The following is a 27,247-nucleotide window of genomic DNA, read 5'->3' as shown; positions in this document are numbered from 1 at the left end:
TCATGTTAAAGAGCCAATCACAATGTACATAAAGTTAAAAATCATCAATTTTATCTTTTAGATAATCTAAACTGTTACGATAAACTATATAAATAAAAAATATTAATATACTATTCATAGAATTAGTGCATTGTTAATAATAAATGTGACATTATAACCTTTCAATAATAATCCTTCTAATAAAGTATATAACAATATGTAGATCTATGCAGGTTATGTGATATCTCATAACTATAGGTACCTAAATGCATTTTTAGATTATAGAAATTATTTAAAACAAATTAATACAAAAAACAAAGCTTCAAAAAAACGTATCATGATTGAACATACAGAAAATTCTGTAGTTTATAATCAAGTTTTAAGAAACATGAACACTGGAAATATATTTTACATGCCATTAACTTCTTTCGCTGGTATGTACATATATTAAAATACATATTTAATATACATATATTTTTTAATTTATATAATTTTTCAGAGATGTGGTACCAGATATTCCTATGGGCATTATTCTCTTCTATATTTGTTCACATGATAGCCGGTACAATTTGTTTCGCTACTTTACGACAACATAAATATGGAAAGTATGTAAAACTTTTAAACAGATATTGCACACAATGATATTCATAAAATTATAAAGATTTATAAATATTATTCTCTTTTACAGATTTTTCCCACTTCTTATAATTATAATGGGCATATTGCTACCATTAACATCAGGTGTATTAAGCTCCGCTGCTGTTGCATTTGTTTATCGTGCATCAAGTCATCAGATGCCACCATTATATGCATTAGTATGGGGGATTGGCCAAACAGTCGTTGCTGCTTGTGTTGGATTTACTAGAATCTTAGCAACTTTATAATATACATGTATATAAAATATAATTAGATAATAACAAAGAATATAAACAACTATAACATAATCATCGTGAACCGATGTTTTAATATGTAATTAAATATTATATAAGTACCTTTCATAAATGGATATTATTATACTTCTGATTTTTGTGTCTTTATATGTGTATTAATATTATCAGGAATCATTTTGATTAATTCCAATTGATTTTTTAATGCTTCTTGTGCTTCCATTTTTTCATTATTTTCTAAAGACGATATGCTACTTTTGACTAAATCTGTAAAATATTGTGCTCACTTAATTATTTATATTTCAACATATTGTTCTATCAAAATGTAATATTAATTAATGTATTATCATTAAAATATACAAATAAAATTGTTAATGTTATCATACGATGATATCTATTTAATTACTGTAAAATACATACCACAATAATTATTTAATAATTCTGAAGTTTCGGGTATTACGTATGAATGAAGAAAAGATAGAACCATTGAAACATGTTTTCCAGACATGTGTATAATATTTTCCGTAGCTGCTGTAAAAATTAAACTCGTAACCAAATTCAACGCCAATGCTGGATCCTGCGTTATTTTTAATTCTTTTAACAGAGCTTCTTTATGAGTAAAAATAATTTGTTTATTTATATCTTTGTTATGTTTCTTTTGTATCACAGAACAAGCCTGCAATGCAGGAGTGATAAAATTCAAGAAATCTTTGATAATGCATTTTGTAACAGCTGTGTATATGTTGTTTAATGGTACTTGAATATCTGAAGGTAGTTCGACAAGTATTTTTTTAATTGTATTAAAATCAATATTATCAGGATATTGCAATTTATTTTGTATACTAGCCAATTTAAATAATCTCGTTACAAAATCCCGACATAATGATTTCATTAAATATTCTGTTAATGAAGTACGTTGGGATTCTTGTTCAAAAAGTTTAATACTTTCATTGAAAATTTTAATATTAGTTGATAAAATAATTAAATCCTTTTTAAGTTCATCCGTATTAAATGCATCACTAGATTCAGCTAATTTTTCTGCTGCACATGACGCATATTCATTTACTTTTTGATGCAACATTAAAGCTAATTGATCGGCTAAATCATCTATTGCTGCAATTTCACGATTTTTCATAAGTTCAGTTGTAATATCTTCTAACGATACCAATTCGTGATCAACATTTTTATCCTTAATATATATATTTTCATCGTCAGAAAGATCATCATTAAATTTCTGTTGTAAATATTTTTTCTTCGTCGACTTGGTCTTCGTTTCTCTTCCTTGATTTCCACCTCCTGCTTTTCCACTCGTTGCTTTTTTACGTCGTTCCTCTTTCTTATGAGTTTTGTTATTTTTAACAATACTGTCGTCACTTTTAAACTTAATTTTATCCTCACAAACTAACTGTAACCATTTACCACTGGTTACTACCATTTGCGCTTTATTTTCAGCAACTTTATACAAAAGTTGTACAGAATTCTGTAGAAAATCATCAGAAACTAAAACTGTTTCCATGAATACTTTGACCGGACTATTATCCAATATTTTATTTAAAAATATTTCAATATCTTTTTCATTAAGAATCGAAGGCAAATAATCACGAACATCTATGAACGATTTAGTATTAATAATATCATTAGCAATGGTTTTAATTTGATCAACAATAATATCGTTGACTGCAACAGAAGCCAGAAAAATAATATCATCGTTAGGAAAATATTTTTTAATAGTATGTTTCGGATCTGATATTCCAAGTCTAACAAGTGCATCATATTCTAAAAAAGAAAAACAAAAATAACACACATTTCAAATTATACAAATTAATATTGAACAATACTTTATAAGTAAAATGTGCATACCTAAATATCCATTTTGTTTGTAGAAATCATGAATCCATTGAGTTTGATTTTTAACATAAATATGTGGTAAAAACATACCAGTTTTGACTTGATCTCCCGATATGATACCTGATATTTGTTTTTTCTGTTGCAGTTCACCCAACACAGCTAACATTAAATTATATAATATATTAATTACAAGAATTAGATATAACTGCATATAATATACGATCATACAAGTACTTACGATAAATAACAAAATCAGGAACAGAACATTCCTTAGAAATAATAGATAATGAAACAGGTTTTGTTATAGCAGATAAAGCACCTCTTATTTTAGCTTTGTTTGTTTTAATAAATCTATTAGTGTAATAAATTTGTTTGTCTTGCGTAATCTCTACATCCATTATAATCTTTCGAGTTAATGCAGTTTCTATAGTAGATCTTATAAAATCAGTTGGTAAATTATAAAACAATGTTAAATCTACTACTTTAATGTAATGATGTTGCCAAAGTTTATCGTTGATATCTTTCATCATCTGTTCCCAATATTCTTCGTTAATTAAATATCCTAAAACTACATGAATGCCAGATTCAGTTGCCTGAATTTCGTTGGCCAAAGTTGTTATCAGAGTTAAACTGACATTAAGGATTTGTGCTATGTCATTTAAATTCATTCTACCACCATGAAAACTTAACTCATCTATTATCTGCGTTTTAAGATATTGTCGTGTAACATATTCCTTTCTGTCATTTGTAAATACTACATCCAAACGCTTAGACTCGATGAGTTTTGATACTATTTCTATACAATTGTTTTCTGTTAATCTACAAACAAAATAATATCATTTGAATTAATTATTTATTTAAAAAATGATATCTACTATTCATATTTTATGTTATAACTTTGAATCAGTATCATTTTGTCGTTCCATATGTTTAATTTCTTTCTAAAGAATTTACATTGATTTTTACTTATAACAAATAAAAAATAAAATAAAATAATATAAACTGTAAATTATAATAAAATTAGAATACTAATGTGCCATTTAGATATTGTATAATAATAAAAACAATACAATATACTATGTAAAATATACTTTTGCAAATTACTGCTAAGCTGTGCACTTTGAAAGTCTGCCGCCAATTTTTCTATTTCCTCCCAATCCATGATAATGGTCTTTTTATTAATAATAATCTTCTATTGTTTATATTCTTCGAAATTATTAAAATACTTTCTTCTTACACTTTTATTACACATACGAAATACACTTAACTTAGCAATCACACGAAGTTGTCAACATATGCATACGAATAAGGTTATGTCTGAATCTAGTCATGGTCAGCGCATGCTTCCATCGAAGGCGCCAAATTTAAAAATTACAAAATTTACATAGACTAATTTTTATTTCTTTTTATAACACATATATGTATATTTTTATATCAAAATAAAGAATGAAAAAATGAAATATCATTCATTTAAAATAAATACAATGCAAGATTTAAACCAATTCATGATCTTTTTCTTTAAATTAGATTATGCAAAACCGCACTTCATGCGCGCGTTATGCATTTATATAAAAGAAGATATATAACAAACATTATAAATACATCAAAATAATAAATTTTGTAAAACTTTATACAAATATATATGATATATAAAAAAGGATGGATTGTCTAGGTTAAGAAACTAAATATATTCTTCCACTTATGCTTATGTTTATTTATTAATTGTTGCGACGGAAGTCATCAAACTTGAAAATTTAATAAAAATATTCACAGTGAGCATTCTTTCTCTCTTACGTTCTGACCCTTTCTCTCTCTCTCACATTCGTTTCTGTATGCGCGTACAAATGTACGTACGCAACATTATTGCGCGTGTATATGAGCCAATTTTTTTTTATCCAACATTGAAGTTGTGTCCAACGGATCAGGACAAGTTTTTAATTTGTTGTTGTTGTTGTTGTTGTTGCCTGGCTATGCTGTATGAATGGTGTATGATTTATATGTACATTCAATTATTAATAATTATTATTAATAACAACAATAATTAATACGAATAGAAAATCATGTTTCATTCGAATGACTTGGATTTTTTTTTTGTTTACTTGCAATTATTTTACCTTTTTTTAGTTTTACGATTTTTTTTTTGTTTATACCATTTTTAATTGTTTTATTTTACTTTTACTTTTATTTTAATTTTTTTCTTTTAAAGTTCAATGAAGAACATTTAACTTCATTAATTTTACTCATCTTTCGTCCTTACATGTGAAGTTATGATTGGTAATGTTCAGTGCAACATGCAGGTTCGGATAAGTGAGGCCTTCAGTTTTTCGACGACTCGCTGTTTTATTTAACGGGATTCGACTAATGCCAGCCACTATAGCAAGCATTAGATCTCTCAGTTAATTATATTTTCTTATCAATTTCAAAGTTGTTCTCAATGATAATACGCTTTTTATAGCTGCAGTCTTAACAACAGCCGTCACCCTGGCACTGAAGTATACCGATGACACAATAATCCCAATAACAGCGGATACTTATTAAGAATCAGCTGCTTAAACGTTCACATTACCGATTCAGTCGAGTATGACGACCATGTCATCTCCACGTACCGTTCTTTGAGAATGAGGTGCATGTAAAGGTGCCGGTAATCTACGCCATGGTTTACGAGCTGCTCTTCGTAACTCCACCGATGACAAAGTTCTTCTAATTCGTCTATAAACAATAATTCTATCTATTAGTGTCTGTAAACATGGAATAAAATTGTAACTTTAATAAATTTGTATAATTATATTTTGATATTCTTATTACTAACTTTGTCTGGTCTGAAGCACGGAAATAAACATCATCTGGTGCATCCATCCAGGAAATGACTTGTTTGCGAGCATTACTTCTAGATATTGGTGGACCAAGTGATAAAGAATTCGGAGGTACAGGTCTTCCATTAAGCGGCGGTGCTAATGGAAGAACTGCAGGAGCAGTATGTTCCAAAGTATGTTTTGGATGTAACTGTTGAGAATGATGAGCCCTTTTGGGAGGTGTTGGACCACTGGAGAGCCCTGGGTTTAGGGAAATACCTGTAAAATAATAACACAAGATATCTTTTTAAACTGTTAGTCAGTTGTAAAGTTTCTTTTTAAACTCGTTCATGTTTTTAATCCATGTACGCAAGAGCATCGCTAAAACATACTGTTGGAATAAATATATACCTCTAATAAATTAATCAACAACAAAAAATTGTAAATCTTAAAAACTGTGTTGTATACTGTTTAAAGTCTAACAAATCTCTTCTTTTCTTTTAAATTTAAGCTTCATGTGTGTTAAAGTTAAAATAAATTAGTTTGATAATACTTGTTTTTTTTGTTTTAAATATAATCGGTGATAATTCATAAAGACATATAAAATCTTCAAATGTCATGTGAACAGTCCAACATTCATGTTCATTTTTGCTTTCTCTGTTCGTTAAATTTGTATTTTACCTTCGTCCCAATCCACATCAGAGTAGTAGCCAGTAAACAGAGACAACATTCAATACTAGGGAATAGGCTTTAACCATAAAGAAAAAATTCTAATATCACTAAGTATTACTATAACTTACCATCCGAACCATTGATTTCATCAAATGGAGGCCTTGTGCGTTTCAATATAGTTTGTTGAGCTTGCATAGCAGGCTGTACTTGAGGAGGAGTTAATGTAAGTCTGTCTACTTCTGGTTTATTTGGTACTCTTTCATATAAAAGACTACCATCTGCAAGATAAGAAATAAATAAATAGCTTAATGAAAAATTGTTAATAATATTAAAAAATGATATAAATAAAATATATAAACATACCAGGTGCTTTAGGAGGACGAGGAAACGAAACACGATCTGGTTGTTTACGTTGTGCTGGTGCCGTAAGTGTTAACCAATCCCAATCGCCTGGTTGTCTTGGAGAAGGATGATCACCTAAACGCGTGGCTATATCAGTAACACGTGGACGAGGTCTGGGTCGAGATGCACGCGCTAACATGCGCAATTCAGAAGGAGATTTTGAAGTTAATTGAGGGGATGAACAATAGTGCCGTAATGGAGCCGGATTCACAGGTTGATGAGGTGCTCTGGCAGCGTGACGCGTACGCAACTGCGCAGCGCAAAGTCGACGAGCAGCTCGCGCTAATGCCGGTGTACGTAAGTAAAATGCTGAACGAGTTTTCATAACAGGCCGTGGTGAACCACTGCCACCACCCCCACTTGCTCCGCTTCTTAAATCAACACCATGAGCACTGGCATAATGTCGGCTTAGGTGAGCCTTCAGTTTAAATTCTTTACCACAAGAAGGAATGCTGCAACGATGCGGTCTATGAGCACCACCAATTCCTTTACTTTCTTCGTCAGATCCAGCACCACCTCTTTTTCGTTCTAAATCTACATCATCCATACGAGATGGAGTCTAGAATGAATATTTCATTAAATATCTTTAATATACTTAATTACATAAAATATTTTTAATAAAACAATAATATACATATATATATACCTTTAGTCCACCATATTTTTTCCAATACATCCAGCACGAATGGCATACACGACACTGCATGTGTGATGGGCCCCAAGCATACCATTGCGAACTTTGCATGCCTTGACAACTTTCACATGGTTTTCCACCAACACCAACCATAAGCATACCAGTATTATCAGTTGCCATATTGCCGTTACTATTGCCATTTAATATATTAGTTGGTTTTCCATTAGAATTATTAGCATTTCCCAAAGGAACAATCGTAGTTCCAGATGCCGTAGACGAAGGTACTGGTGTTTTATTATAATTTGGTATATAAACTTGTTTTAATTTACTTTCTGCTTCTACAGCCTTTACCCTTTTCTGTTGTACATAACGATCGGTCGTTTTCCACATATAATAATATTCAATTACATTTTTCAATGTTTTCCAAGGTAACTGAGAAATATTAAATTATATATTGTGTTAAAAATATATTTGAAATAAGATATTATTATACAACATGAGGCAAAAGTCGCACATCAACGCATATTACAAATTATTCAATAATCAAATTTCAAAGTATTTATAAATAACAGTTAACGATTTGAGAACACCGTATCTAAGATGTAAACAACTTTTAAATATATAAATGTAAATAAATAATGCGGTTTTAATGATAGAATTGTTTTTATACTTAATACATTATATGAAACATTGATTGATTACTAAATTCTATGATTAGGTACAACAATAGGGTACACTTCAATGATGCGCGACTTTAACCTCATCCTTCTGTATATTAAATTAAATATTAATATGCTTACAAAGTCTTGACGTATATCAGAGAAATCCTTTCCATATTTATCAAGAGCTTCTTCAAACAAATTTGCTTCTGAAGCACTCCATTCCTCCATTTCATCTCTGCATAATACCGGACCGGTACTAGGCACTAATGATGACATTGCTTCAGCTACATTATACTTGTGTCGATGTAAAGTATCCATTGCATGAAACTAAAATGATACGATTTAGATATATATCCGATAGTTTGAATATCATTATTATTATTATTATTATTATTATTATTATTATTATTATTATTATTATTATTATTATTATTATTACATACAAATGTTACTTACTAGAGTAATATCTCTGGATGCAGCAGCTGCGGACATATGTAAAGAGGGTTGTTTGACTGATGAAGAGCAATCAAGAGCTCTAGCAAAAGTACCAACAGATCGACTAACAACAAGAAATTGATCAATTTGACGATCTGTCAATGAATGACGTGGCGTCCAGACTAATGTCTCTAATTCTTGTAATCTGCGAGGATCTGCTTCTCTTTCAGTAGGTGTTAAAGGTGCCGGTGCTATTCCATCGGCTTGATATCTACTTCCTACTCTAATTTCACCTATAACATTTTAATATGATAAATGAATAAATACAGTAAACATTTAAAAAAAAAAAAACAAATGATCAATTTAATATTATCATTAAAATAATAACCTTTATCTGCTAATAAAGTACGTTGAGCTGGATCAAAAACTAAGCAGTAAAAGAAGGAATCTTCTTTATTTAGATAACTTAATAACGATTCTGTTTCATTCAATAAAGTCACACAGCATTTGCCTCTTATATGTGTGGCAGGCATTGTTTCCACTTGTCGAGATAAAAAAAGTTCTCTATGCTTCATTTGATGACGTTGTTTAGTACTTAGTTCCATTACTCCTCCAGGTCCTACTACAGTTTCTTCCATGCCTGTATTTAAAAAGAAAGAAATATACTATTGCAATTGTATATATTATGATAAATAAACTAATATTACGAAAAGCTTAAATGATATTTTGCTTAAAAATAAATAAATAAATAAATAAATAAAAAAAGAAAGAAAGAAATGAAAAAAAAAAACATAATAAAATTCAGTAAAATGTATATTTTTCATTAGAATATATCTTTCAATGTAAATAAAAAAAAAAATTTGTAACTATATTTAATACTTGCTCATTGTAACATAAAATGCCTTTTTTTCTTTTTTTATTATCAACAATGAATATTTTCCATACGATTAAATCAAATGTAAATGAAACGCAGGGATATGGCAGAATCAATCAAAATGCGCAGTATAAATAAATGAAACCAAAAGATACTTAGCAAGAGCGGACAACAAAAAAAGGTGCAAAAATAATTGTAAAAGTCGATAATAACATTCATAGCATAAAAATAAAAGTATTCTTTTTTTTTTTTAATTTTTTTTGTTTTTTGTTTTTTAATAGAACAAAATATGTAGAGAAGCCTCAGATTACTAAAGAATCATCATTCTATACGGCGGGATTTGTTCGTGAATTGATGACGATGAAGATGATGATGATGATAATGATGCTGACAAGAATGATAAATCAAAATGAAGCTAAACATATCATCAAGAAATCGAAATGTTTCATGAATAAATTTCAAATATGTATATTTATTATACTAGACGTAATATATTAAATATATATATATATATATATATATATATATATATATATATATATATATATATATAACATATATTTAATATATAACAAAATATTATATCATATATTAGTTAGCAAATATATGATATTATATTAAAAATTGAATGCAATATGAAAGTATTTGCATGATGAATAGAAGATGTACGGGTTTTTCTATAAATATTACATTTATAGATGAGTTACCGAAAACTTCTTACGTAAAAACTACGAACGAGAAGCTCCGATTAACCCAAATTGTTGTCTCTTTGGCCTTACAGTGAATTTTTCAGCTTTTTCTTACAGCAAACACCAAGATTACAAAGAATTTTAAAATCCCGCCGTTGAATTTGTAGCCTTACATCATCACTGGCTTCTATATACAACTAATGAAATAATTAAGGAGCACAATCGTGACCCTTACCGATGAATCTACAACTACTTATTTTATTTCCTTATATATACATATATATTAATTTCAAAATTATATCATTCAATAATATTCATACTCTAATAACATTTGTTAATTAAAATTCTAGTAACAAGAACAAAACATTGAAAATATTCTATATCGTTATCTAAAAACAAAATACTAGAATACTAAAACAATAAAGTTTTTTCTAATATAAAAAATTATTAAATAAGTCTATACAATATATTATTAATTTCTAATCTTAAAGATATCAAAATCTTGATATTAGATATATATTTTTATTAGATTCATCTGTAGTGATCACTTTCTAATCGACTGCTCACTCACCATGGGGCTCTTGGGCCTCCGATAGCGGGGCCTTCAGCCAGCCCCTTTCCCGCCCCCTTTGTTCATCACTTTTGGGCCAATCCCATCTTTATTAGTGATTTCCTTAGTAGAATCTGGATTCTCCAGTTTCGTACTCTGTGTGCTTGCAGGAGATTCTGACCTTTGCTGCTCCGCACTTGCCACTGGAATTTTCATTACAAAACCCAACTCTACTATTTCTGATTATTTATAATTGTATTTTGTTTTTGTTTTTTTTTGTTTTGTTTTTTTCAAAACTAAACTCAATACAAAAATAAAAACAAAAGTCTAGTGTCTACAAACTACATACTATTTAGAAACTTTTTAAACATGAAATAAACTAATAAATTTCTTCTACGTGTTTCTTGTTGCTACGTATAGATAAATATTATATATATTGATATATATTTATATATATCATTATATATAAATAGAATTTTGATTTAATTAGCCAATTCCCATCCACGTTTCTATTTACTAATTTAATTAACGCTCAAAACTTACTTTTACGAGCTACCAAATAATATCATTTTTAAATAATGGCAATTGTCATTGCCATATATTTATATATAGTACATTTATATTATAACACATACGATAGAAATAAATCTACTTTTCCCCTTTCTTAATTTGCAAACAGTAATAGTAAAAATTCATTGATTAATAACAGACACACGAGAATAGATATAATATATTAGTAACTTACTATACGTATTTCAAATATTTATAACAATCTTTCATTCATTTTTCAAACTGAGAAAAGAAGTAAACATACCAACATACACACAGCAATAATAAAAATGTATATTTGTAGTAAAGATAGTTAGAAATTCATACTGCATACTCTTAGAGTATATGTGTATTTGTTTAAAATATGTATATGTATATATATATATATATAATATGCATAGATTGTAGATAGGTTTTTTCAGAAAATTTGTACAGCTCGAAATGCGGGGAACGAGAGGTAGAATAGGGAGAGTCTGATTTGAAACAAATACCGGCGGATAGAGATACAATACACAAGTAGAAGCACGTAAGAGTGAAAGAGAGCGGATGCTCACATACACATTCTTACTCGCGCACGACATAAAAGAAGGGAGGATGAGGAGGTGGTGGATGAGGAGGAAGAGGAAGAGGATGAGGGGGTGGAGATGGAGGTAGAGATGGGGTTGAGGTGGTGGAGAAGGTGGATGAAGAGGAAGAGGAGGCATGGTGAGAGGCTGAGGAGGGAACAAATGCTTAAAACGAAGATGGCTAGTGGAGGCCCACCACCGCCACCAGTTTTGCCCAGGCTCGCACACTCGCCTGTGTGTGTGTGTGTATAAGTATAAATGTATATATGTGTGTGTGTATACCTTCGTCCTTTTCCATTCGTGATACGTGTATACGTATGTATTGCAGTGTCCAAAGAGAGTAGTGGCGAGTTGGATGTATTTGTAAGTATGTGTATATGTGTACGTGCAAAAGAGAGAGAGAAAGAGAGAAAGAGAAAGAGAAAGAGAGAGAACACACATAACACGTACCCAACCAACCCCTGCGTCAGTCATTCATTTAGTTGAGGCTGGCGGGAGGAAAGGTGGAGGTGGAATGGGGGCCTTGGCGGGTGTACCGCCCCCTCCTCTTTCTCCCCCGTTCCCCCCTTAGCCACCTCCACCTCCTCCTCCCCCAACCTCCGACTGCCACCCCCAGCAGATCGATACAACCCCCATTCCACCCCACTGCCACCCCCCAACTTTACTTATTATACATTCCCACCCTTACCCCCCAGCTGCCCCCTCAATCCCCACGTCTCATTATCTTTGCCACTGCAAAGGAAAAATCGAGAGAGTTTCGGAGACTCACACACTCTCACATACACGTACCCACATGTATATATACATATATATATATATATATAATATGTATATATACATATATATATTTGAATGTATGTATATAGGAAAGAGCGCGCGTAGACGACACATGCATACACGTACCTCTTCCATTTCTATCGTATTCTGTCGCTTTATCATTGACAAATGTATTTACGAGCACGTATGTTTATGTATATTTGCATGTATATAGATATAAGTATATGTATATATATATAGTATCTATGTATTTGTTTAAAGTTTAGTTTTTTAAGCCTTATTTTATATAACATGGTTGCAGTCTTGTCTAGCTTGTTTCTAATCGCTACAGGTGCGCGAGCTAAATTTATATTTTAAATTGAATATTATTTGTATAAAAATAATGAATATGTTTATATATAAATATGCATATACATTTACCATACGTACTCGTTAATGTACTAATCATACTAATGTATTTTTTCATTTGTTAAAAACGTAGAATCTTAGGTAGATTTAACAACATATATTTTATCCGTCATTACTTTTAAAATATAAAGAATGTTCGAAAGATAAATAAATCCTCCTTCTTCTTCATCTTCTTCCTCCTCATCATAATTATCATTTAACTCTGAACAAATAATCAAAATGTTTTATACATTTTGATTTATATTACTTATTTTTAATCAAATAGAAATTTATAGAAACCCATGGATTTGTACTCACACTGATGTTTATCTGCTAATACTATTAAAGTAGAGGGTAAATCCCTCCGCCTAAAAAAACACATGACTTTTGCTTCAACGTTTCCATTTGGAGTCTGAAAAAAATATAATAATATGTTAATATATGATATATCATAAGAGTGTATTGTTTTATTAAATAATCAAAGTAAATATCAGATAATATTTAAATGACCAACGTACATATGAGATGATGAATTTAAATGAAATTATTGATTAAATTTGATTTTACCTTATTTAACTCTTCTATCCTTCTTATTTGGTAAGGAGAAGTGGAAGATGTTTCAAAATATACATAATCTGAAATAATATCAATACATTTGTTAATTCAATATTAAATATAATTTCATATAACTAGAAATACTTAGATATAATAAAATATATTAATTATAAATAATAGTAAGTAATAATAGAAATATTAATGTTCCTAAATATATACAAAAATATTTTTAACTAGTATAAGTATTGTTACTAATTTTTCAATAAAATCATTTCAAAATTATTTGTTATCTTGAAAGAAACTAAACAACATTTCTATTCTTCTGACCAAACAAACATACAAACAAAAATAGAAAGTTACAATGACCAAAGTTTCCTAGAAATATTCTTTTCATTTTTTTCAATAAAAAGATAAGATAGAAATAAAGAATTGCAATCCTGAAAAATGTCCTACAATGATTCAGACGATTTTGAACTTTGTATCTGTATGCACACATATTAAAATATAAGTAAGAGGACCCTTCTCTCTCTCTCTCTTTCTAATATTTTCCAAAATTCAAATAAACCATTCAATTTGTAGATCTTCTTTTACATATTTATAGACAATTGCTTATTGAAGTTTTAAATTTCTCAAATATTTCCAAGAATTACCAAATATTTTTACTTTCAAAATTCTCCCACTGATTCATCATAAAAATCTTTAAATCTATACTCTCTTTAATTAAACAAAACACAAACTATAATGAAATATTCGTCATATTGATGGTGATGGTCTGAAATAGTTAGAAAAGATTGGCGGGTAAACAGAAAGAGAACGAACCATCACACAATTCCACCATTTCAAATACTCAAAGTCTACCCAACGCGTTTCTCCAAGAAAATAGAAAAGAATTTTTTTATGTAAAAATACTTTACATATATATATACATATATGTATATAATTAAAAATATATATATATATATATACAAAGAAATGATTTCAATCAACGGGATTCATCGTGCAAGAAATTAGCATGACCCGAAGGAAGGAGCAATAGTGGGTCCGGTATGGGGTGGTAGGGAGATAGGTAAAATATGGGGAGAGAGAGAGAAAGAGAGAGAGCGAGGGGGAGGAGAAAAGGGGGGAATGAGTGGCTGAGTGCGGGGAAGAAGAGGAGGAAAAGGGGGGTTGGAATAGCGGGAGGGTAGCGGGAGGGTAACGGTAGGGAGGAAAGAGAAAAGCAGACGTAGACGTACAGGACGCTGCACGGTAGCGGGGAAGCGGTAGCAAGAGGGCGAGGAGGAGGAAGAGGCAAAGAGGGAGATGCGGGGGGGGAGAGAAAGAGAGAAGAGGGGCTACAGGGGGAGAGAACGGGAGAAGGGGAAGAGGGGGAAGACGAAGAGAGAAAAGAAGAGGGGGTCTCACGCGCGCGGGGAGAAAATGGGGTAAAATGGGGACGCCATAGCGATGCCATTTGCAAACATTAATTTGTCCTAGGTTAATTAAAGCCGCGTTGTTTGGTGCTCCAGCTCTATGGTAGAGTAGAGGTTTCGCGTTAACGTACCTTCCAAATATAATATCTTTTTTCTATTATTTTTTATGAAAGGGGGAGGCAAGAACGAAGGTATATGTTTATTATACTTTCTTTCTATGGTATTTTTTGTTGGGGGGAGTATCTTTGGTTGTAATACTTTACCTCCCACTCGGTACATGTTGGCCGTCATGTTGCTGGCGTCCTGTCCAGCCCCAACAGGAAAATTGGCGTTCTCGTGGTTCTCTCGGTATTCGGCCGGCATCGGCACGAACTCGTCCTTCAATGACGCGAATTTATCGGCCCCCCAGAATCACTTATTTTCCACCAGTCCACGAAAATTTAATCACGTCGCGGTGTCACTTCATCGTGTTTGTTGTCTCTTTCTTCTCTCTCGCGCACGCTACTTATTATTCTTTTTTTTCTTATTTTTCTTCTTTCCAGTCTTATGTAGAGGTTCTGTATTTGTCTCTTTCTCTCTCTCCCTCTCTCTTTCTCTCTCTCCCTTCGTCCCCCTTCGTCCCTTTTCTTTTTCTGTGTATGTGTCTCTATCTCTATCTTTATCTCTCACATTACACGAGTACCGCGCGCTTCTTTACCAGCAGCTGGCTCACTACAGCACTGCCACTCTCGACGCGACGAGTCCGAAAGCGACCAGGAGACTACTCTACTCTTCCTCCCTTCTCCTCTTCGCCACCTCTTCCCCCACTTCTTCAACCTCTTCTTCTTCCTTCTCTTCTCTTCTCCTCTTGATCTTCTTTTACTCTTGCCCCTTTTCCACCTCCACCTCTAGTAAATGACGATGACGGCGACGACGGCAGCAACGGCGACGACGACGGTGATGAAGATGACGGTGATGATGATGATGACGACGACGACGACGCACGCGGAAGAACTGAGCAAAGGAAACAACGCCGCACGCGCGCACAGTTTCAACTCTCTTTACTCTATCTCCCTCCTTTTTCCTTCTTCTTTCAATGTATTACATATATATACATATATATATATATATATGCGACTTATATATCATATATATATATAATATATACGTGTATCGTCTATATCTAATTTCTTGAATATAACTCGTATCTATTCGATTTGATTTCTCGTATATTTAGTTCGTTCTTCACCTATTTATAACGTAATTACAACGATTTAAATATAAGAACACGAAAGGCGGCGAATATACAACAATATGACGAGGATACGAATATTAGCGAAAAGAGAAAAAAAATAAGTGCGTTACATAGTCAATGTCCGTTACTTCGTTCACAAATGAACAACGCCATTTTCATTCTGCCGCGAGCGCGAGCAGGCTGTACGATCTTTTCTCCCACCACCAGCATCACTGCTACCACCCTTACCAATACTGTAATAAACTATTTTTTTCTACTCGCTAGACTTGAATTCTTTTACTTTATTAATTATTTTACACCACTATACTTTTTAATTTATTCTTATTTAAATAATATTTTTATTTTAATAAAAACAAAAATTAAAGATCGGATGATTGAATCGAAATTCAATCGACACTCGTAAGATGTCCTTTTCGAGATCACAACGACACTATGGCCTAACTAACGTACGCAAACTTAGAACGCTGTTATGAACACTACAAAGCACGATCATTGGTCGAATCATTGCTAGAGAATTTGACATTTTATAAATTACCACCAACTCAAGCGCCACTTATTTGTTCTCTCGTTTGTTCATTGGTTGTTTTACTTTTGGTAAAAAATTTAAAAACTAGTAACACCATGCCAAAATGTACCAATTAAACGTTCGCTAAATTTAAGCGCGAGATTTAAAATTTATCGATAATTAATCGTTAATTATGCACATAACATTTAATGTATTATCTTCTTTTTTATTGTACATACAATTTAATATAAATTAAATGTAATATATCATAAATTAATCATATATTAATCATAATATAATCATATATTAAATAAAAACTCACTTTTAATTAATTTATGAAATATTTATATTTATGAAATTAGTCTTTCTATACACTTCCTTACGCGCAGTCACATACTTCTTTCCTCTTCTTAGTATTCTTCTCTTGTATTGTTAAAAAGTATTATGTAAAAAGATAATTAAAATTACTCGCTAAGACGCTAAGCTTATACGAGATTGCCTTCTTCTTTTTTCTTTTCTTTTCTTTCTTTCTTTTTTGTTTTAATGTGAAAATGTTTGGTAATGCACCTGACTAACAATAAATAGAATGACGAACGTGTCGATTTGATGCGAATACGTAACACAGGATTATATTCATATGTACATATACATAATAATAATAATAAAAATAATAATAATAATAATAATAATAATAATAATAATAATAATAATAATAATAATAGCACTAGCAGTTGCAATTGTAATAGTCTAGTAATTTTAGCAATAATAGTAATAGTTGTAGTTGTAGTTATAATAATAATAATAAAATAATAATAATAGTAATGATAGAAATAAGATAAGTGCTTTATAATGTAATAATGAAAATAATAATACACTGTTTCATAAATGTTTATAATTTAATTTCATGAAATTTCAATAGTTACGTAAGGCACACCCTATGGTCTTTTCCTTTTTTTTTTCTCTATAAAGTGATCTTGTCTTGTCAACGTATAAATAAATGTATACGGTTGTAATACGCGATTATCCTAACTTAATAGATGTATTATATACTATTATTTGTGAGAATTATTAATATGCTAACTATATAGGCAATAATCTGTTCTGTACATAATTCTATCTTTTTTACGATGGATAATCGTACCTTTTAATAATAATAATAATATTAATAAAATAATAATAATAAAATAATAATAAAGGTAATAATAACATTAATAAGAACAACAAAATAATGCATATGCACAAGGTGAGAGCATACTTTTCTTTCTACATGACATGAAAATCATGTACTTTATCATCGAATATAAAAAAAGATGAGCAAGAATAGAATTTTTTTTTCTTAATATTAAATTGTCTCTATGCTCATATATATCGTATCATTTATACGTCCAAAAGTTCACTTTAAATTCTCTTTAATTTAAAAAAAAAAAAACATTGATGACATCAATTCACATAAAAAATTTCTAAATATTTTTATACATAGAACCAATAGTATCTTTTCTTTTTTAAATTTAATAAAAAATACTACTCGTTATATAATTAGGTAATAATCTAAAATATCTATATGCCAATGTTGACTGCTTATGCATTTGTATATACAAGTATAACATATCCAGATGTTATCCTTCTGGTTGCACATCCCTACTTACTATGATATTATTGTTTATGGATAAAAAAATACTAATATATCGCGTTTTTGTTGCAGGGGCAGTGTTTTCATAGAATTGTCCATTGATAAGGCACCAATTTATGGGATCCTGAGATTCAACCAGCATGTTTTGATAGATTTAGAGGCATATCTAAAGTATAACGAATATACAATTATTTTTTTGTAAATATATGTTCAATTAATAATTAATAAAGAATATTGAAAAAAAAATCTACCTGAAGGAGGAGTAAGCGTTTGTTCTCTGTAGTCTTTGTAATGATGTACAGGTGGAGATGAAGGATGAGGTGGTGGTGGGACAAATAATGGCAAAGGGGGTGGATAATGAATTGGTGGCTGATATTGCATCCATAATGGAGCTCTATATGGTCCAGGAGGCAACATTGGAACACCATAGAGCGAATGATGTACAGTTGCATTGGTAGATCCAATATAAGGGTCCATTCGCACTCTTGGATAAGAGTTACTCGATGAGTATTTCACAGGTTGCCTGTCATCTGGTTTCAATAAATTTCTTAAAAATCCTGGCTCAGGATTTGGTTTATCTTCTCCTAAGATACTAGTTATACTGTATGAAGATAACTGCTTTGGAGAAGGCGTAGAAGTACTGGTTATATTAACAGGTTGAGGAGTAGCACGCCTTTTAGATGCTTGATCCTCCAATGAAACTCTTTCCAATTCCCTTAAAATACGCTTGCGAGGTGAAACAACATTAGGATCAAGAAGACGTGCTAATTTCTCAACTATCAAACTTAAAGCTTTCCCAGATGATGTATCGTTCACTTTACGAAATGATTTAATATGAGATACTGAGGATTCAGGAATAAGCATTAAGGATGTAGGATCGTGTGGACGACGACGTTTGCGTGCTACCAAACGTGGATACGCGCATAGGCGGCTTTTTGGATTTCTATGGTAATAAAAATTGAACTCTGTAGATATCCTGCGTCTGGGATTAGCTTGCTTCCAGCAATGGTCTCTTTGCCAAGGGCTCGATTGAATCGAAGAATTATCATCAGAAACTGCAAATATGTAATATTTTTAATTCATTATCATATTTATTTATATTTATATAAAGAAAGATTAAATTTCTTTGAAAGCATACCGCTAAGAGAAGTGCTACTCTCTTGTCTATTGGGTAGAGTGCTTGCCGGTGGCCAGAATGTCTTTTTTGGAACAGGATACCATGTAGTTCGTTCTCCATCTCGACGATGAGACAGCTCCAATATAAACTTTCCATCTTTAAAAAATTTCAACCTTCCTCCAGGTGTTGGTAAAATATTATTATCGGTACGTTGTTCGCTATGCTGTGTTGGTTGGGGACTTGTATTTTTACCATTAGTATTGGCAAGGGTTGGGTGCAATGTTGGAGGATCACGCGAGCACATCTCTGTCGTGCCCCTCACGTGACCTGTGTGAGCATGACATTCTGCTGACTTTTCACGCATGCTGATACTTTACCGGTATCCATTTTCCTCCACTTGAGCTCCCATACCTTAACCTCTGGACAACATTTATTAGAAAATTTTCTAATCTATGCAAGATATTCTCTTCCTTTTCTTAATGGAATTAGTTTTGTGTGCCAGCAGAGATGTAGATCAATCTTGCTAAAGTATTTTGGTCATATCATTTGCCAGAAACATGTTTCTTAAACATGTATTTCAAGGAACATCTGTCAATCAACATCGGTGATATAATACAAATGTTTTTTACAATATGATCATCGAGTGAAATATTATTTTGGAAAATGTGTATTTCTTGTTGAACATTGTCGTAAATCAGATATTATTATTATTACATAAAATGTTCATCGTGGAAGATATATCAATGGTTGACAGGTAGATTTATTTTTTCAGACAAGCAAACTTATGCGTAAGACAGTGCCTGACAAGAAGTGATTATGAAAGCAGCATTCCTCTAGTATTCAATCAATCAGAAATCTATGTGTGTATATGTGTGTGTTGTTGTTTTTTTTTTCTCTTTTCTAATTTGTAGCAAATTGTATAAGGAACATATATCCCATAGAAAAAATCATCAAGATATTATTCAAGTAGGATAATGTTAATCATCGGTAATCCAATAAAGTTTAGTGCTAAATTTGAAAAGGAATCTGGTAATATATAAGTGGCAGCCGCCAGATTCCCACCCACCCACGCACTGCCGCCTTTTCTAACGAGCCCTATTTCCTTTACGATAATAACCACATTGCAACGATATATCCTTAAATTCGAAGATATTAACGATCTTCTTACGATTCTTACTAAAATTAAACTTGGCTTTCTAAACGAGAAATTGTCCTCGACCAAACACGGGAGACACACGGCACTTTATAATGGAAAACACGTTTCGGCCGACACATGTGTTTCACTTCACCCACTTAATATTCACGTTATTCAGTTAATTGGCCTTATTCGTTCGATAATACTTTGTAACGTCCCAACACCATGATTTTTCTCATCATTTTCGATCTTTCAATGTAAAAAAACAAGAAATTCTCGCCTTCGTGTACTCTTCCCATCGACAACACTGTGGCGGTTCGCAATCCGCGCGTTCCTCCGTTTCTTAGTTCAATTCCAACAATCAATCTATGCCAATTTGGATTTATATTATAAAATTATTGCAAACTTATTATATTAAACGAGAATATTCATTTAGTAAATATTTAAAAGTTTATACAAAATATTTAATAATATTATTATATTAATAATCACAATTATTCAATAATCAAATTTTAAAAAATAAACAATATCTATTATAGTATTACATAATCGTAATTAAACCATTTTTAAATTATATTTTTTTTTATCGTAATATTTAATTTTATTCTGTTTACATATCGGATATAAACTTAATAAATTATAATATGCAATATTTACCGCGTATTTTTTAACAAATCAAATATGGATTCATCTATGCGCGCACTAGTTCCATTGATAGATCATTAACCAATAAGAACGCGTGAATTTTGCATACTCAAAAAGTGGCGCTAAAATTCATATTCATTTTTTATAGGATAAAAAATTAAATTTTCTTAAAATCGAAATAAGATCATTTATTATTGACATATGTCATCTTGTCATTTATTTTTATGTTATTTAAAGATTTATCAGAAATGCAATTATTGGAAGAATACGAAGAATTAATTGAGCGTGATTCAAATCAAATTTCTCTTTTATGGAAAGCCTTTCAAATATTTTTTTATTTTTTAACTACAATATCAGGATATTGTTCTGCAATTTTATTCTATATATTTTGGGTATATATCTGAATATATTAAATTGTTTTTACATTATTAAAATTGTATATCTCTATTAATCTTATTTGAATTATTTAAAGGAGAATATTTTTGGAGGAAATTGTCCTCTTTGGGCACACACCTACAGCATATCTAATGTAATAGTAATTGATTCTAATAATGATTGCCTAGAACGTGAAACTGTAGTTAAAAACATTGAGCCAGATTATAAAAATTGGTTAAATTATGTTATCGTTAAATATGATTATGAAAAGCATTGCGAATGTTATTATATTATAAGCTTATTTTCTTGTATATTGGGTATTGTAGGGATCGCATTGTTTTCTGTTCATGGTAAAGGTGGATACAGTTACAAAATGTAAGTATTTTTATCTTTATATAGGTGCATCATCTGTACATTTATATTTCTAATTTATTTTATTAATTTTTATTCTTTTCTAATTAGAATTCCTTCTCCATGGAGACTTATCCCTCCTGCATTGTTTTTCAATTTAATATTTGCAATAGTTACCATTTATGTAGCACATGATTTGGAAATAGGATTTAAAACCTTTAAATTTGACATGTATAAAGTTTTTGTAGAATTAACAAAAAACTCTGAATTAGTATCTGATCAAATGTAAGTGTTGCTTAAGGTAATCTCACACAATGGATTTAAATATAATTAATAAAAACAATATTTTATATATATATAGGATCTGCAATGTTTTACAAAGTTATGTGGAAGTATACAATGTTCATGGATACAATGCATGTAATCTATTTTTTACGATAAAGGTAAGACTTACATTTAAATGAAATATATTAATCGAATATTGAAAATAATATTTATATTAGATTTTGACGTGGACAATGGCATGGAGTTGGATTGCTGGTTTAATTTTATTATTAATACGTATTCTATTAGTTGTAGATTTTAGAATTTTAAAAATTAGAATTTATGAACTTCCAGACAACATAGATACATCATCTTCAGATATTAATAAAGGTAACATAAAAATAGAATCATCTGAAAATGAAAAAAAGAAAAAGGATTGATATGCGTTTATAAAATACATAAATATACTTAAAAAAAATACACTGCATATCCTTTATTTTAAAATATGATACTTTTATATTATTTATGTAATTATGTTTAGAAGATATTTCTGTTACCTTTATGTATCTAGTGTCGATTCAGAATTTTTGTTTACTTATATTCTTATCGCAGTTCTATCAAACTTTGCATAAAAGAGAGTTGCATGTTTATTCATTTTATTGGGAAAATATTATAAATCTTATAAAAAATGTAAAACGTGAGGATTCTTTTAAATATATAAAAAAAAAAAAGGTTTCTCTAACTAAATTTATAAAATATTATTTGTATAAACAGTAAATATAAATTTATACATCAAACATTTACTTTTATATTTTTTTACTTTACTATTATTTTATATAAAGATTTTTTTTATAATACTGAATATTAATACAAACAGTAGTCAACATATATGTAATATCATTTAATATGTTAGCTCGTCGACAAAAATAAAATGAGAAATAAAAAAGAAATATTTATCAAAATATTGTTAATAATTGTTCAGTGAGATTTTTTACAATGTAAAATGTTTTATTATAAGAAATAATTAAAGATAAAAGTAAAATTAATTAGATGAAATGTATTTTGCCTGAATGATATGAACGAGAAGGAAAATATAAAATCGAATATATGATAAAAAATATAAAATTAATCTTCTATAAAAAATGTACTTTTCATTCCTATTATAATTAAAAGTTATCTAACATATTTGAATCCTTTAATTATTTCTCTAGATTGATACCATTTAAATGGTGCTTGTACAGTCTGTTCATTTGACTGTTCCTCACATTGAATTATAGAATCATTTTCATAAGATTTACCAAGTTCACGATATACTTGAACTAAATTTGTACAATTACAATTTATATTAAATTTATTATTATTTATCAACTTGATTCTAAAACTCTGCGATGTTTGTATCGAGGGTATATAATGCGGTTGAGGTAAAAAGAAATTAGATATACTATTGCTATCACTTTTTTGTAACATAACGAAGGTGTTCGTAGGTCCCAAAGGCAAAGTCATAGCATCTTGAAATTCTGTACATTCCAGCATCGATCTAAACAAAAAAAAAAATAGAAAAATAAAGATTAAAGTTGTACTTTCTGATAATCAAAACTACACAAATAAAGTAACAGTAAAGTTAATTAAATAATAAAATTTACCTCATCAGATTCAAAAGAGGTTTCTGCGAAGAATGTTCACATTGTAAATGATCCACACTATCAAGCATTATCGATGGTAATTCTAATGTAATTTGCAACTTTGGTGATAATATTGTTGGTCCAATAATGATTATAACTTCTTTAACTTTGATACTCTTAACAAGTAGTTCAGAAGATAAATTATCAGTCACATTAGTTAAAGAATTAGATAAAGTTTTGATGTATGATATATTTCTGTCCATTTTTTTATTTTTTCTTTGTAAGTGTACCAAAGAATCATATGTGAATGGTATTTGTTGTTTTTGATACAATACATATTTCAAAAGTTCTGTAATAAGCTTCGTACATGAATTACTTGTTAGAGGTTCATCTAATAATACGTTGATATCTTTTTCACATTTACGATTGTTTGAAAACATTTTAAATTTATTAACATAACCAAGAAATTCAACCTTTCATAAATATTTATTGTATATTTGGGTTTTTACGTGTAACTGCTTTATATATTTGTATATATAGTAACAAGTATTAACAACTTTAAGAATCAACTTGAGTGTACAAAAATTAAATAACTATCAGTTATTTTTGTTCCTTTATAACCATAAATCAAGAATACTATAGATGTTAAAACTTACATTTATATTATTCAAATGATATGAATAAAAAATAATTATAATTATAAACTATGACAATAATATTAATTAATTTAATTACATAGGTATGAGAAGATATTATTAAAAATATCATTAATAATTAAACAATAAATGAATTTAGTTAATTTATTTAAAAATGGAACCTTAAGTGTGACCAACTTGTATTTAATGTTGGTAATACTTAATACTTGTATTTAATGTTGGTAATACTTAAATACTAGTTTATTTTAAAAAATTAATGTTTATAGAAAAGATAGTAGACAAAGGGGATAAGTCTTTTCACTTTTGGCGCGAAGTCATTTTATAATTGTTTCGTTATATTTAAGTAATAATAATAATTATAATAATAATTATTATTATAATAATTACAACATAAATTATATTGAGAACAAAATATCTTATATTTAAATCGAAGGAAAATCGTTAAAATTCGAGTGGTAAATATCAGTACTTGAAGTCGTTAATTTTTGAATAACAATAGAAGGGTTGGATCGTAGTTGAATAGTATTTGTTATATTTGTGATTTAAATTTGAAAATATCGTTATTAAATATTACTTCAATAAATTTCTTTTGTTTTACATGTTTAAAAATTCTCGCAGTGATTCATTGTTTCTACGTGACATTTGTGTTTTAAGATATTTTTCATTGTTCCTGAAATTATAACCTGTAAACAAAGATTTTAAAAAATTAAGATTTGATTAATTATAATATTTCGATTAAATAAGATAATAAGCAAATTATAAAATAATATTGCATGATACAATTTGAATATTTTTAATATATGAATATGTAAAAGTTACATTTACAGTTTCTTTCTATTTTTTATTTCAGTAACATGGAAGATTCAAACGGAGGGCATTTAAGTCATTTAGTAGTCGACAGCAATGAATGTTTGGAATTTAAATTAATACGTAATGTTGATGATTTGGAAGATGATAAAACTTCATTTAAACCAGAAATGTCTCACCAAGTATTCGGAGACAGGTTTATATATATATATATATCTATATATTTATATACTTATATCTACCTTATTGTCTTATAACACAAATTATTTTCAAAATAATTACATTTAAAATTATAATGATAAAATTATATTTGTTTTCTTTATTAGCGAGACGATATTTGGTTATCAAGACTTAAAAGTGAAACTTTATTACTCAGCTGGTTCGTTAGAAACTTATTTAGGCATGACGTATTCGGAAAAAGTAAATAAACTTACTTATGACGTCGAAGCTGATGAAGTATTGCCAAAAATTGCGTGTAAACTAGCACCTAAAATTCATAGTAATTTAGATACCTTTGTTGAATCTCTTAAAAAGGATAAAACATTTAGACCATACGGAGAATTAATTTATTCCTTTTCGGTAAATGGTAATTGTCGTTCAACTTTTCTTTTCTTTTCAATTTCACATTACTTTAAAACATATTTTCATTTGTTGTTTTATTTTTTTATTGCACTTTAATATATTATCGTTAAATGTGAAAATATTTGATTATATATGTATTTTATTTTGAATTTTAGATAGAGGTAATGCAAGACAATTCGAAATTTATAAAGCGGATATGTCGTGTAAAGGTTTTAAAGAATATCACGAACGTCTACAAACATTTGTTTTGTGGTATATTGATGCTGCTAATTTTATAGATATTGATGATGATCAATGGGATTATTTTAATATGTAAGCATTCATTCAATATATTATTAAAGACAATAATTTATTTAATGAACTAAAAAATAATTAATTGTGATATATAAAATAGGTTTGAAAAATATAAAACAGTATCTGGAAATACTCAATATGGAACAATTGGTTTTGCTACTGTTTATCAATATTATGCATATCCAAATCATACTAGACCACGTATTGCACAGGTATTAATTTTACCTTTGTTCCAAAATTTGGGTCTTGGTACTCATTTACTACGTGGTATTTATACTCAATATATTTCTAAAAGTAACGTCAAAGATATAACAGGTATTTTAATTTATATAATTAAATTCTTAATTTAATTGAATTATTTAATTAATAATAGTTTAATAATTCCTTATCTTTTTATCTTTTTTTTTTTTTTTTTTTTTTAGTGGAAGATCCTTCTATTGATTTTCAACGAATAAGGGATTATGTAGACGCAATTAATTGTCATAAATTACCTAGTTTTTCACGAAAAAATTTACTTCAAGGTTTTAGCAAGAATATGGTTACTGAAGCTAGAGAACAATATAAGATTAATAAGGTATATTATAAAATAATTCTTATTATCATATCTTCTTTTATATATTGTTAATAAATGATATTTTTTATTTTCAGAAACAAACACGCAGAGTTTACGAGATATTACGTTTATTAATAACAGATACTTCCAATGAACAAGAATATCGTGATTATAGATTAATTGTGAAAAAAAGACTGAATGTTCCCTACAAACGCGAACAAAATGATGTTAAAAAATTAGAGTTAGCTTTGAAAAGTTTAAACAAACGTTCCAATATTGCATTACCTCCGACGGAACAACGTATAAAAATACTCGATAAATTGTATGGCATTTTAGAGGAAGATTATAAAAAGGTCGTTAAACGTTTGGAAGAAGAAGCTGGATTAAGGATATGATTAAAATACTGTTTCGTATTATATAAGAACATTTTTTACAACGTTACAAAATAGATATTCTTGGAAAATAATGTCTATTTACAAAATACGATGCGTGTTGTGTGTGTGTGTGTGTGCGCGCGCATTTTCTTTTTTTTATACATATATACATATTTATCTAACATTTATTTTTTTTTTTTTTTCAAAAGAATCTTCTTTTTTTTTTTAAATCTAACATATTATTCTGAGAATTCTTGTTATTCATTTGTTTATGTAATTATAATTTTTTGCTTTTTTTTTTTTATTTCAAAATGTTTTATCAAAATTATTAATTAAAAATTATTATTTTTGCATAAGCAGCACACATGTATTATTAGTTACTGTAAGCTGAGGACAAAATATAAGAATCAAAAAAAAAAAACTGTTATTTTAA

At 29.3% G+C, this 27,247-nt stretch overlaps 7 protein-coding genes across 10 annotated transcripts; 3 read left to right on the top strand and 4 right to left on the bottom strand.

The window, feature by feature from the left end:
• Position 1: 1 nt before the first annotated feature.
• Positions 2-995, top strand: LOC107066009 (transmembrane protein 170B). The gene is made up of 3 exons (XM_015320202.2): positions 2-413; positions 479-584; positions 668-995. The coding sequence occupies exons 1-3, from the start codon at positions 317-319 to the stop codon at positions 861-863; spliced, it is 399 nt and encodes a 132-aa protein (XP_015175688.1). The 5' UTR covers positions 2-316; the 3' UTR covers positions 864-995.
• On the bottom strand, positions 382-4,261 carry Ufl1 (UFM1 specific ligase 1). 3 transcript variants are annotated; one of them, XM_015320101.2, is made up of 6 exons: positions 3,806-4,261; positions 2,953-3,533; positions 2,727-2,873; positions 1,287-2,642; positions 972-1,133; positions 382-855 (listed from the first exon to the last, which is right to left on the bottom strand). In XM_015320101.2, the coding sequence occupies exons 1-5, from the start codon at positions 3,874-3,876 to the stop codon at positions 991-993; spliced, it is 2,298 nt and encodes a 765-aa protein (XP_015175587.2). In that variant the 5' UTR covers positions 3,877-4,261; the 3' UTR covers positions 382-855; positions 972-990. The 3 variants fall into 3 exon arrangements, with proteins under 3 accessions (XP_015175587.2, XP_089031754.1, XP_089031755.1); XM_089175628.1 differs by having other exon boundaries at positions 382-847; XM_089175629.1 differs by lacking the exon at positions 3,806-4,261 and having other exon boundaries at positions 2,953-3,282; positions 3,350-3,488.
• Positions 4,262-4,413: 152 nt separating this feature from the next.
• On the bottom strand, positions 4,414-15,701 carry MTA1-like (metastasis associated 1-like). Its single transcript, XM_089175627.1, is given in 14 exon segments — positions 4,414-5,423; positions 5,524-5,785; positions 6,188-6,219; positions 6,309-6,456; positions 6,542-7,139; positions 7,227-7,646; positions 8,015-8,203; positions 8,333-8,604; positions 8,700-8,951; positions 10,446-10,490; positions 10,493-10,627; positions 13,022-13,115; positions 13,271-13,338; positions 14,934-15,701. Coding segments are annotated over 14 exon segments (2,754 nt in total). The 5' UTR covers positions 15,034-15,701; the 3' UTR covers positions 4,414-5,284.
• A 1,109-nt stretch (positions 15,702-16,810) lies between these two features.
• Positions 16,811-20,637, bottom strand: H (transcriptional corepressor hairless). Its single transcript, XM_015320311.2, has 3 exons — positions 19,178-20,637; positions 18,291-19,094; positions 16,811-18,205 (listed from the first exon to the last, which is right to left on the bottom strand). Exons 1-3 carry the CDS (start codon positions 19,518-19,520, stop codon positions 18,171-18,173), a joined length of 1,182 nt encoding a protein of 393 aa, XP_015175797.1. The 5' UTR covers positions 19,521-20,637; the 3' UTR covers positions 16,811-18,170.
• A 323-nt stretch (positions 20,638-20,960) lies between these two features.
• Positions 20,961-22,876, top strand: LOC107065997 (uncharacterized). Its single transcript, XM_089175542.1, has 5 exons — positions 20,961-21,328; positions 21,409-21,686; positions 21,774-21,947; positions 22,024-22,105; positions 22,166-22,876. Exons 1-5 carry the CDS (start codon positions 21,161-21,163, stop codon positions 22,364-22,366), a joined length of 903 nt encoding a protein of 300 aa, XP_089031668.1. The 5' UTR covers positions 20,961-21,160; the 3' UTR covers positions 22,367-22,876.
• Positions 22,591-24,091, bottom strand: LOC107065995 (MAD2L1-binding protein). Its single transcript, XM_015320179.2, has 2 exons — positions 23,570-24,091; positions 22,591-23,463 (listed from the first exon to the last, which is right to left on the bottom strand). The coding sequence occupies exons 1-2, from the start codon at positions 23,986-23,988 to the stop codon at positions 23,100-23,102; spliced, it is 783 nt and encodes a 260-aa protein (XP_015175665.1). The 5' UTR covers positions 23,989-24,091; the 3' UTR covers positions 22,591-23,099.
• A 386-nt stretch (positions 24,092-24,477) lies between these two features.
• Positions 24,478-27,104, top strand: Hat1 (histone acetyltransferase 1). Of its 2 annotated transcripts, none has more exons than XM_015320174.2 (7): positions 24,478-24,659; positions 25,055-25,207; positions 25,338-25,597; positions 25,749-25,905; positions 25,988-26,202; positions 26,310-26,461; positions 26,536-27,104. In XM_015320174.2, exons 2-7 carry the CDS (start codon positions 25,059-25,061, stop codon positions 26,833-26,835), a joined length of 1,233 nt encoding a protein of 410 aa, XP_015175660.1. In that variant the 5' UTR covers positions 24,478-24,659; positions 25,055-25,058; the 3' UTR covers positions 26,836-27,104. The 2 variants fall into 2 exon arrangements, with proteins under 2 accessions (XP_015175660.1, XP_015175661.1); XM_015320175.2 differs by lacking the exon at positions 24,478-24,659 and adding an exon at positions 24,748-24,889.
• Positions 27,105-27,247: the final 143 nt, after the last annotated feature.

Source organism: Polistes dominula, unplaced genomic scaffold (genome assembly GCF_049000335.1).
Source record: "Polistes dominula isolate Pdom_NZ unplaced genomic scaffold, Pdom_raw_medaka contig_17, whole genome shotgun sequence".
In the NCBI taxonomy this organism is placed as follows: domain Eukaryota; kingdom Metazoa; phylum Arthropoda; class Insecta; order Hymenoptera; family Vespidae; genus Polistes; species Polistes dominula.
This window is presented reverse-complemented; position numbering and strand designations above follow the sequence as displayed.

Bases quoted from the DNA above. Each gene is read 5' to 3' on its own strand.
- LOC107066009 (XM_015320202.2), top strand. From the start codon at position 317: ATGATTGAACATACAGAAAATTCTGTAGTTTATAATCAAGTTTTAAGA. The intron at 414-478 runs GTATGTACATAT...ATAATTTTTCAG, and splicing joins GCCATTAACTTCTTTCGCTG to AGATGTGGTACCAGATATTC. The intron at 585-667 runs GTATGTAAAACT...TCTCTTTTACAG, and splicing joins CGACAACATAAATATGGAAA to ATTTTTCCCACTTCTTATAA.
- Ufl1 (XM_015320101.2), bottom strand. From the start codon at position 3,876: ATGGATTGGGAGGAAATAGAAAAATTGGCGGCAGACTTTCAAAGTGCA. The intron at 2,874-2,952 runs GTAAGTACTTGT...ATTTAATGTTAG, and splicing joins TCCTGATTTTGTTATTTATC to CTGTGTTGGGTGAACTGCAA. The intron at 2,643-2,726 runs GTATGCACATTT...TTTCTTTTTTAG, and splicing joins CAAACAAAATGGATATTTAG to AATATGATGCACTTGTTAGA.
- H (XM_015320311.2), bottom strand. From the start codon at position 19,520: ATGCGTGAAAAGTCAGCAGAATGTCATGCTCACACAGGTCACGTGAGG. The intron at 19,095-19,177 runs GTATGCTTTCAA...ACATATTTGCAG, and splicing joins GAGTAGCACTTCTCTTAGCG to TTTCTGATGATAATTCTTCG. The intron at 18,206-18,290 runs GTAGATTTTTTT...GTTATACTTTAG, and splicing joins AACGCTTACTCCTCCTTCAG to ATATGCCTCTAAATCTATCA.
- LOC107065997 (XM_089175542.1), top strand. From the start codon at position 21,161: ATGTTATTTAAAGATTTATCAGAAATGCAATTATTGGAAGAATACGAA. The intron at 21,948-22,023 runs GTAAGTGTTGCT...ATATATATATAG, and splicing joins GAATTAGTATCTGATCAAAT to GATCTGCAATGTTTTACAAA. The intron at 22,106-22,165 runs GTAAGACTTACA...TATTTATATTAG, and splicing joins ATCTATTTTTTACGATAAAG to ATTTTGACGTGGACAATGGC.
- LOC107065995 (XM_015320179.2), bottom strand. From the start codon at position 23,988: ATGTTTTCAAACAATCGTAAATGTGAAAAAGATATCAACGTATTATTA. The intron at 23,464-23,569 runs GTAAATTTTATT...TTTTTTGTTTAG, and splicing joins CCTCTTTTGAATCTGATGAG to ATCGATGCTGGAATGTACAG.
- Hat1 (XM_015320174.2), top strand. From the start codon at position 25,059: ATGGAAGATTCAAACGGAGGGCATTTAAGTCATTTAGTAGTCGACAGC. The intron at 25,906-25,987 runs GTAAGCATTCAT...TATATAAAATAG, and splicing joins CAATGGGATTATTTTAATAT to GTTTGAAAAATATAAAACAG. The intron at 26,203-26,309 runs GTATTTTAATTT...TTTTTTTTTTAG, and splicing joins TAACGTCAAAGATATAACAG to TGGAAGATCCTTCTATTGAT.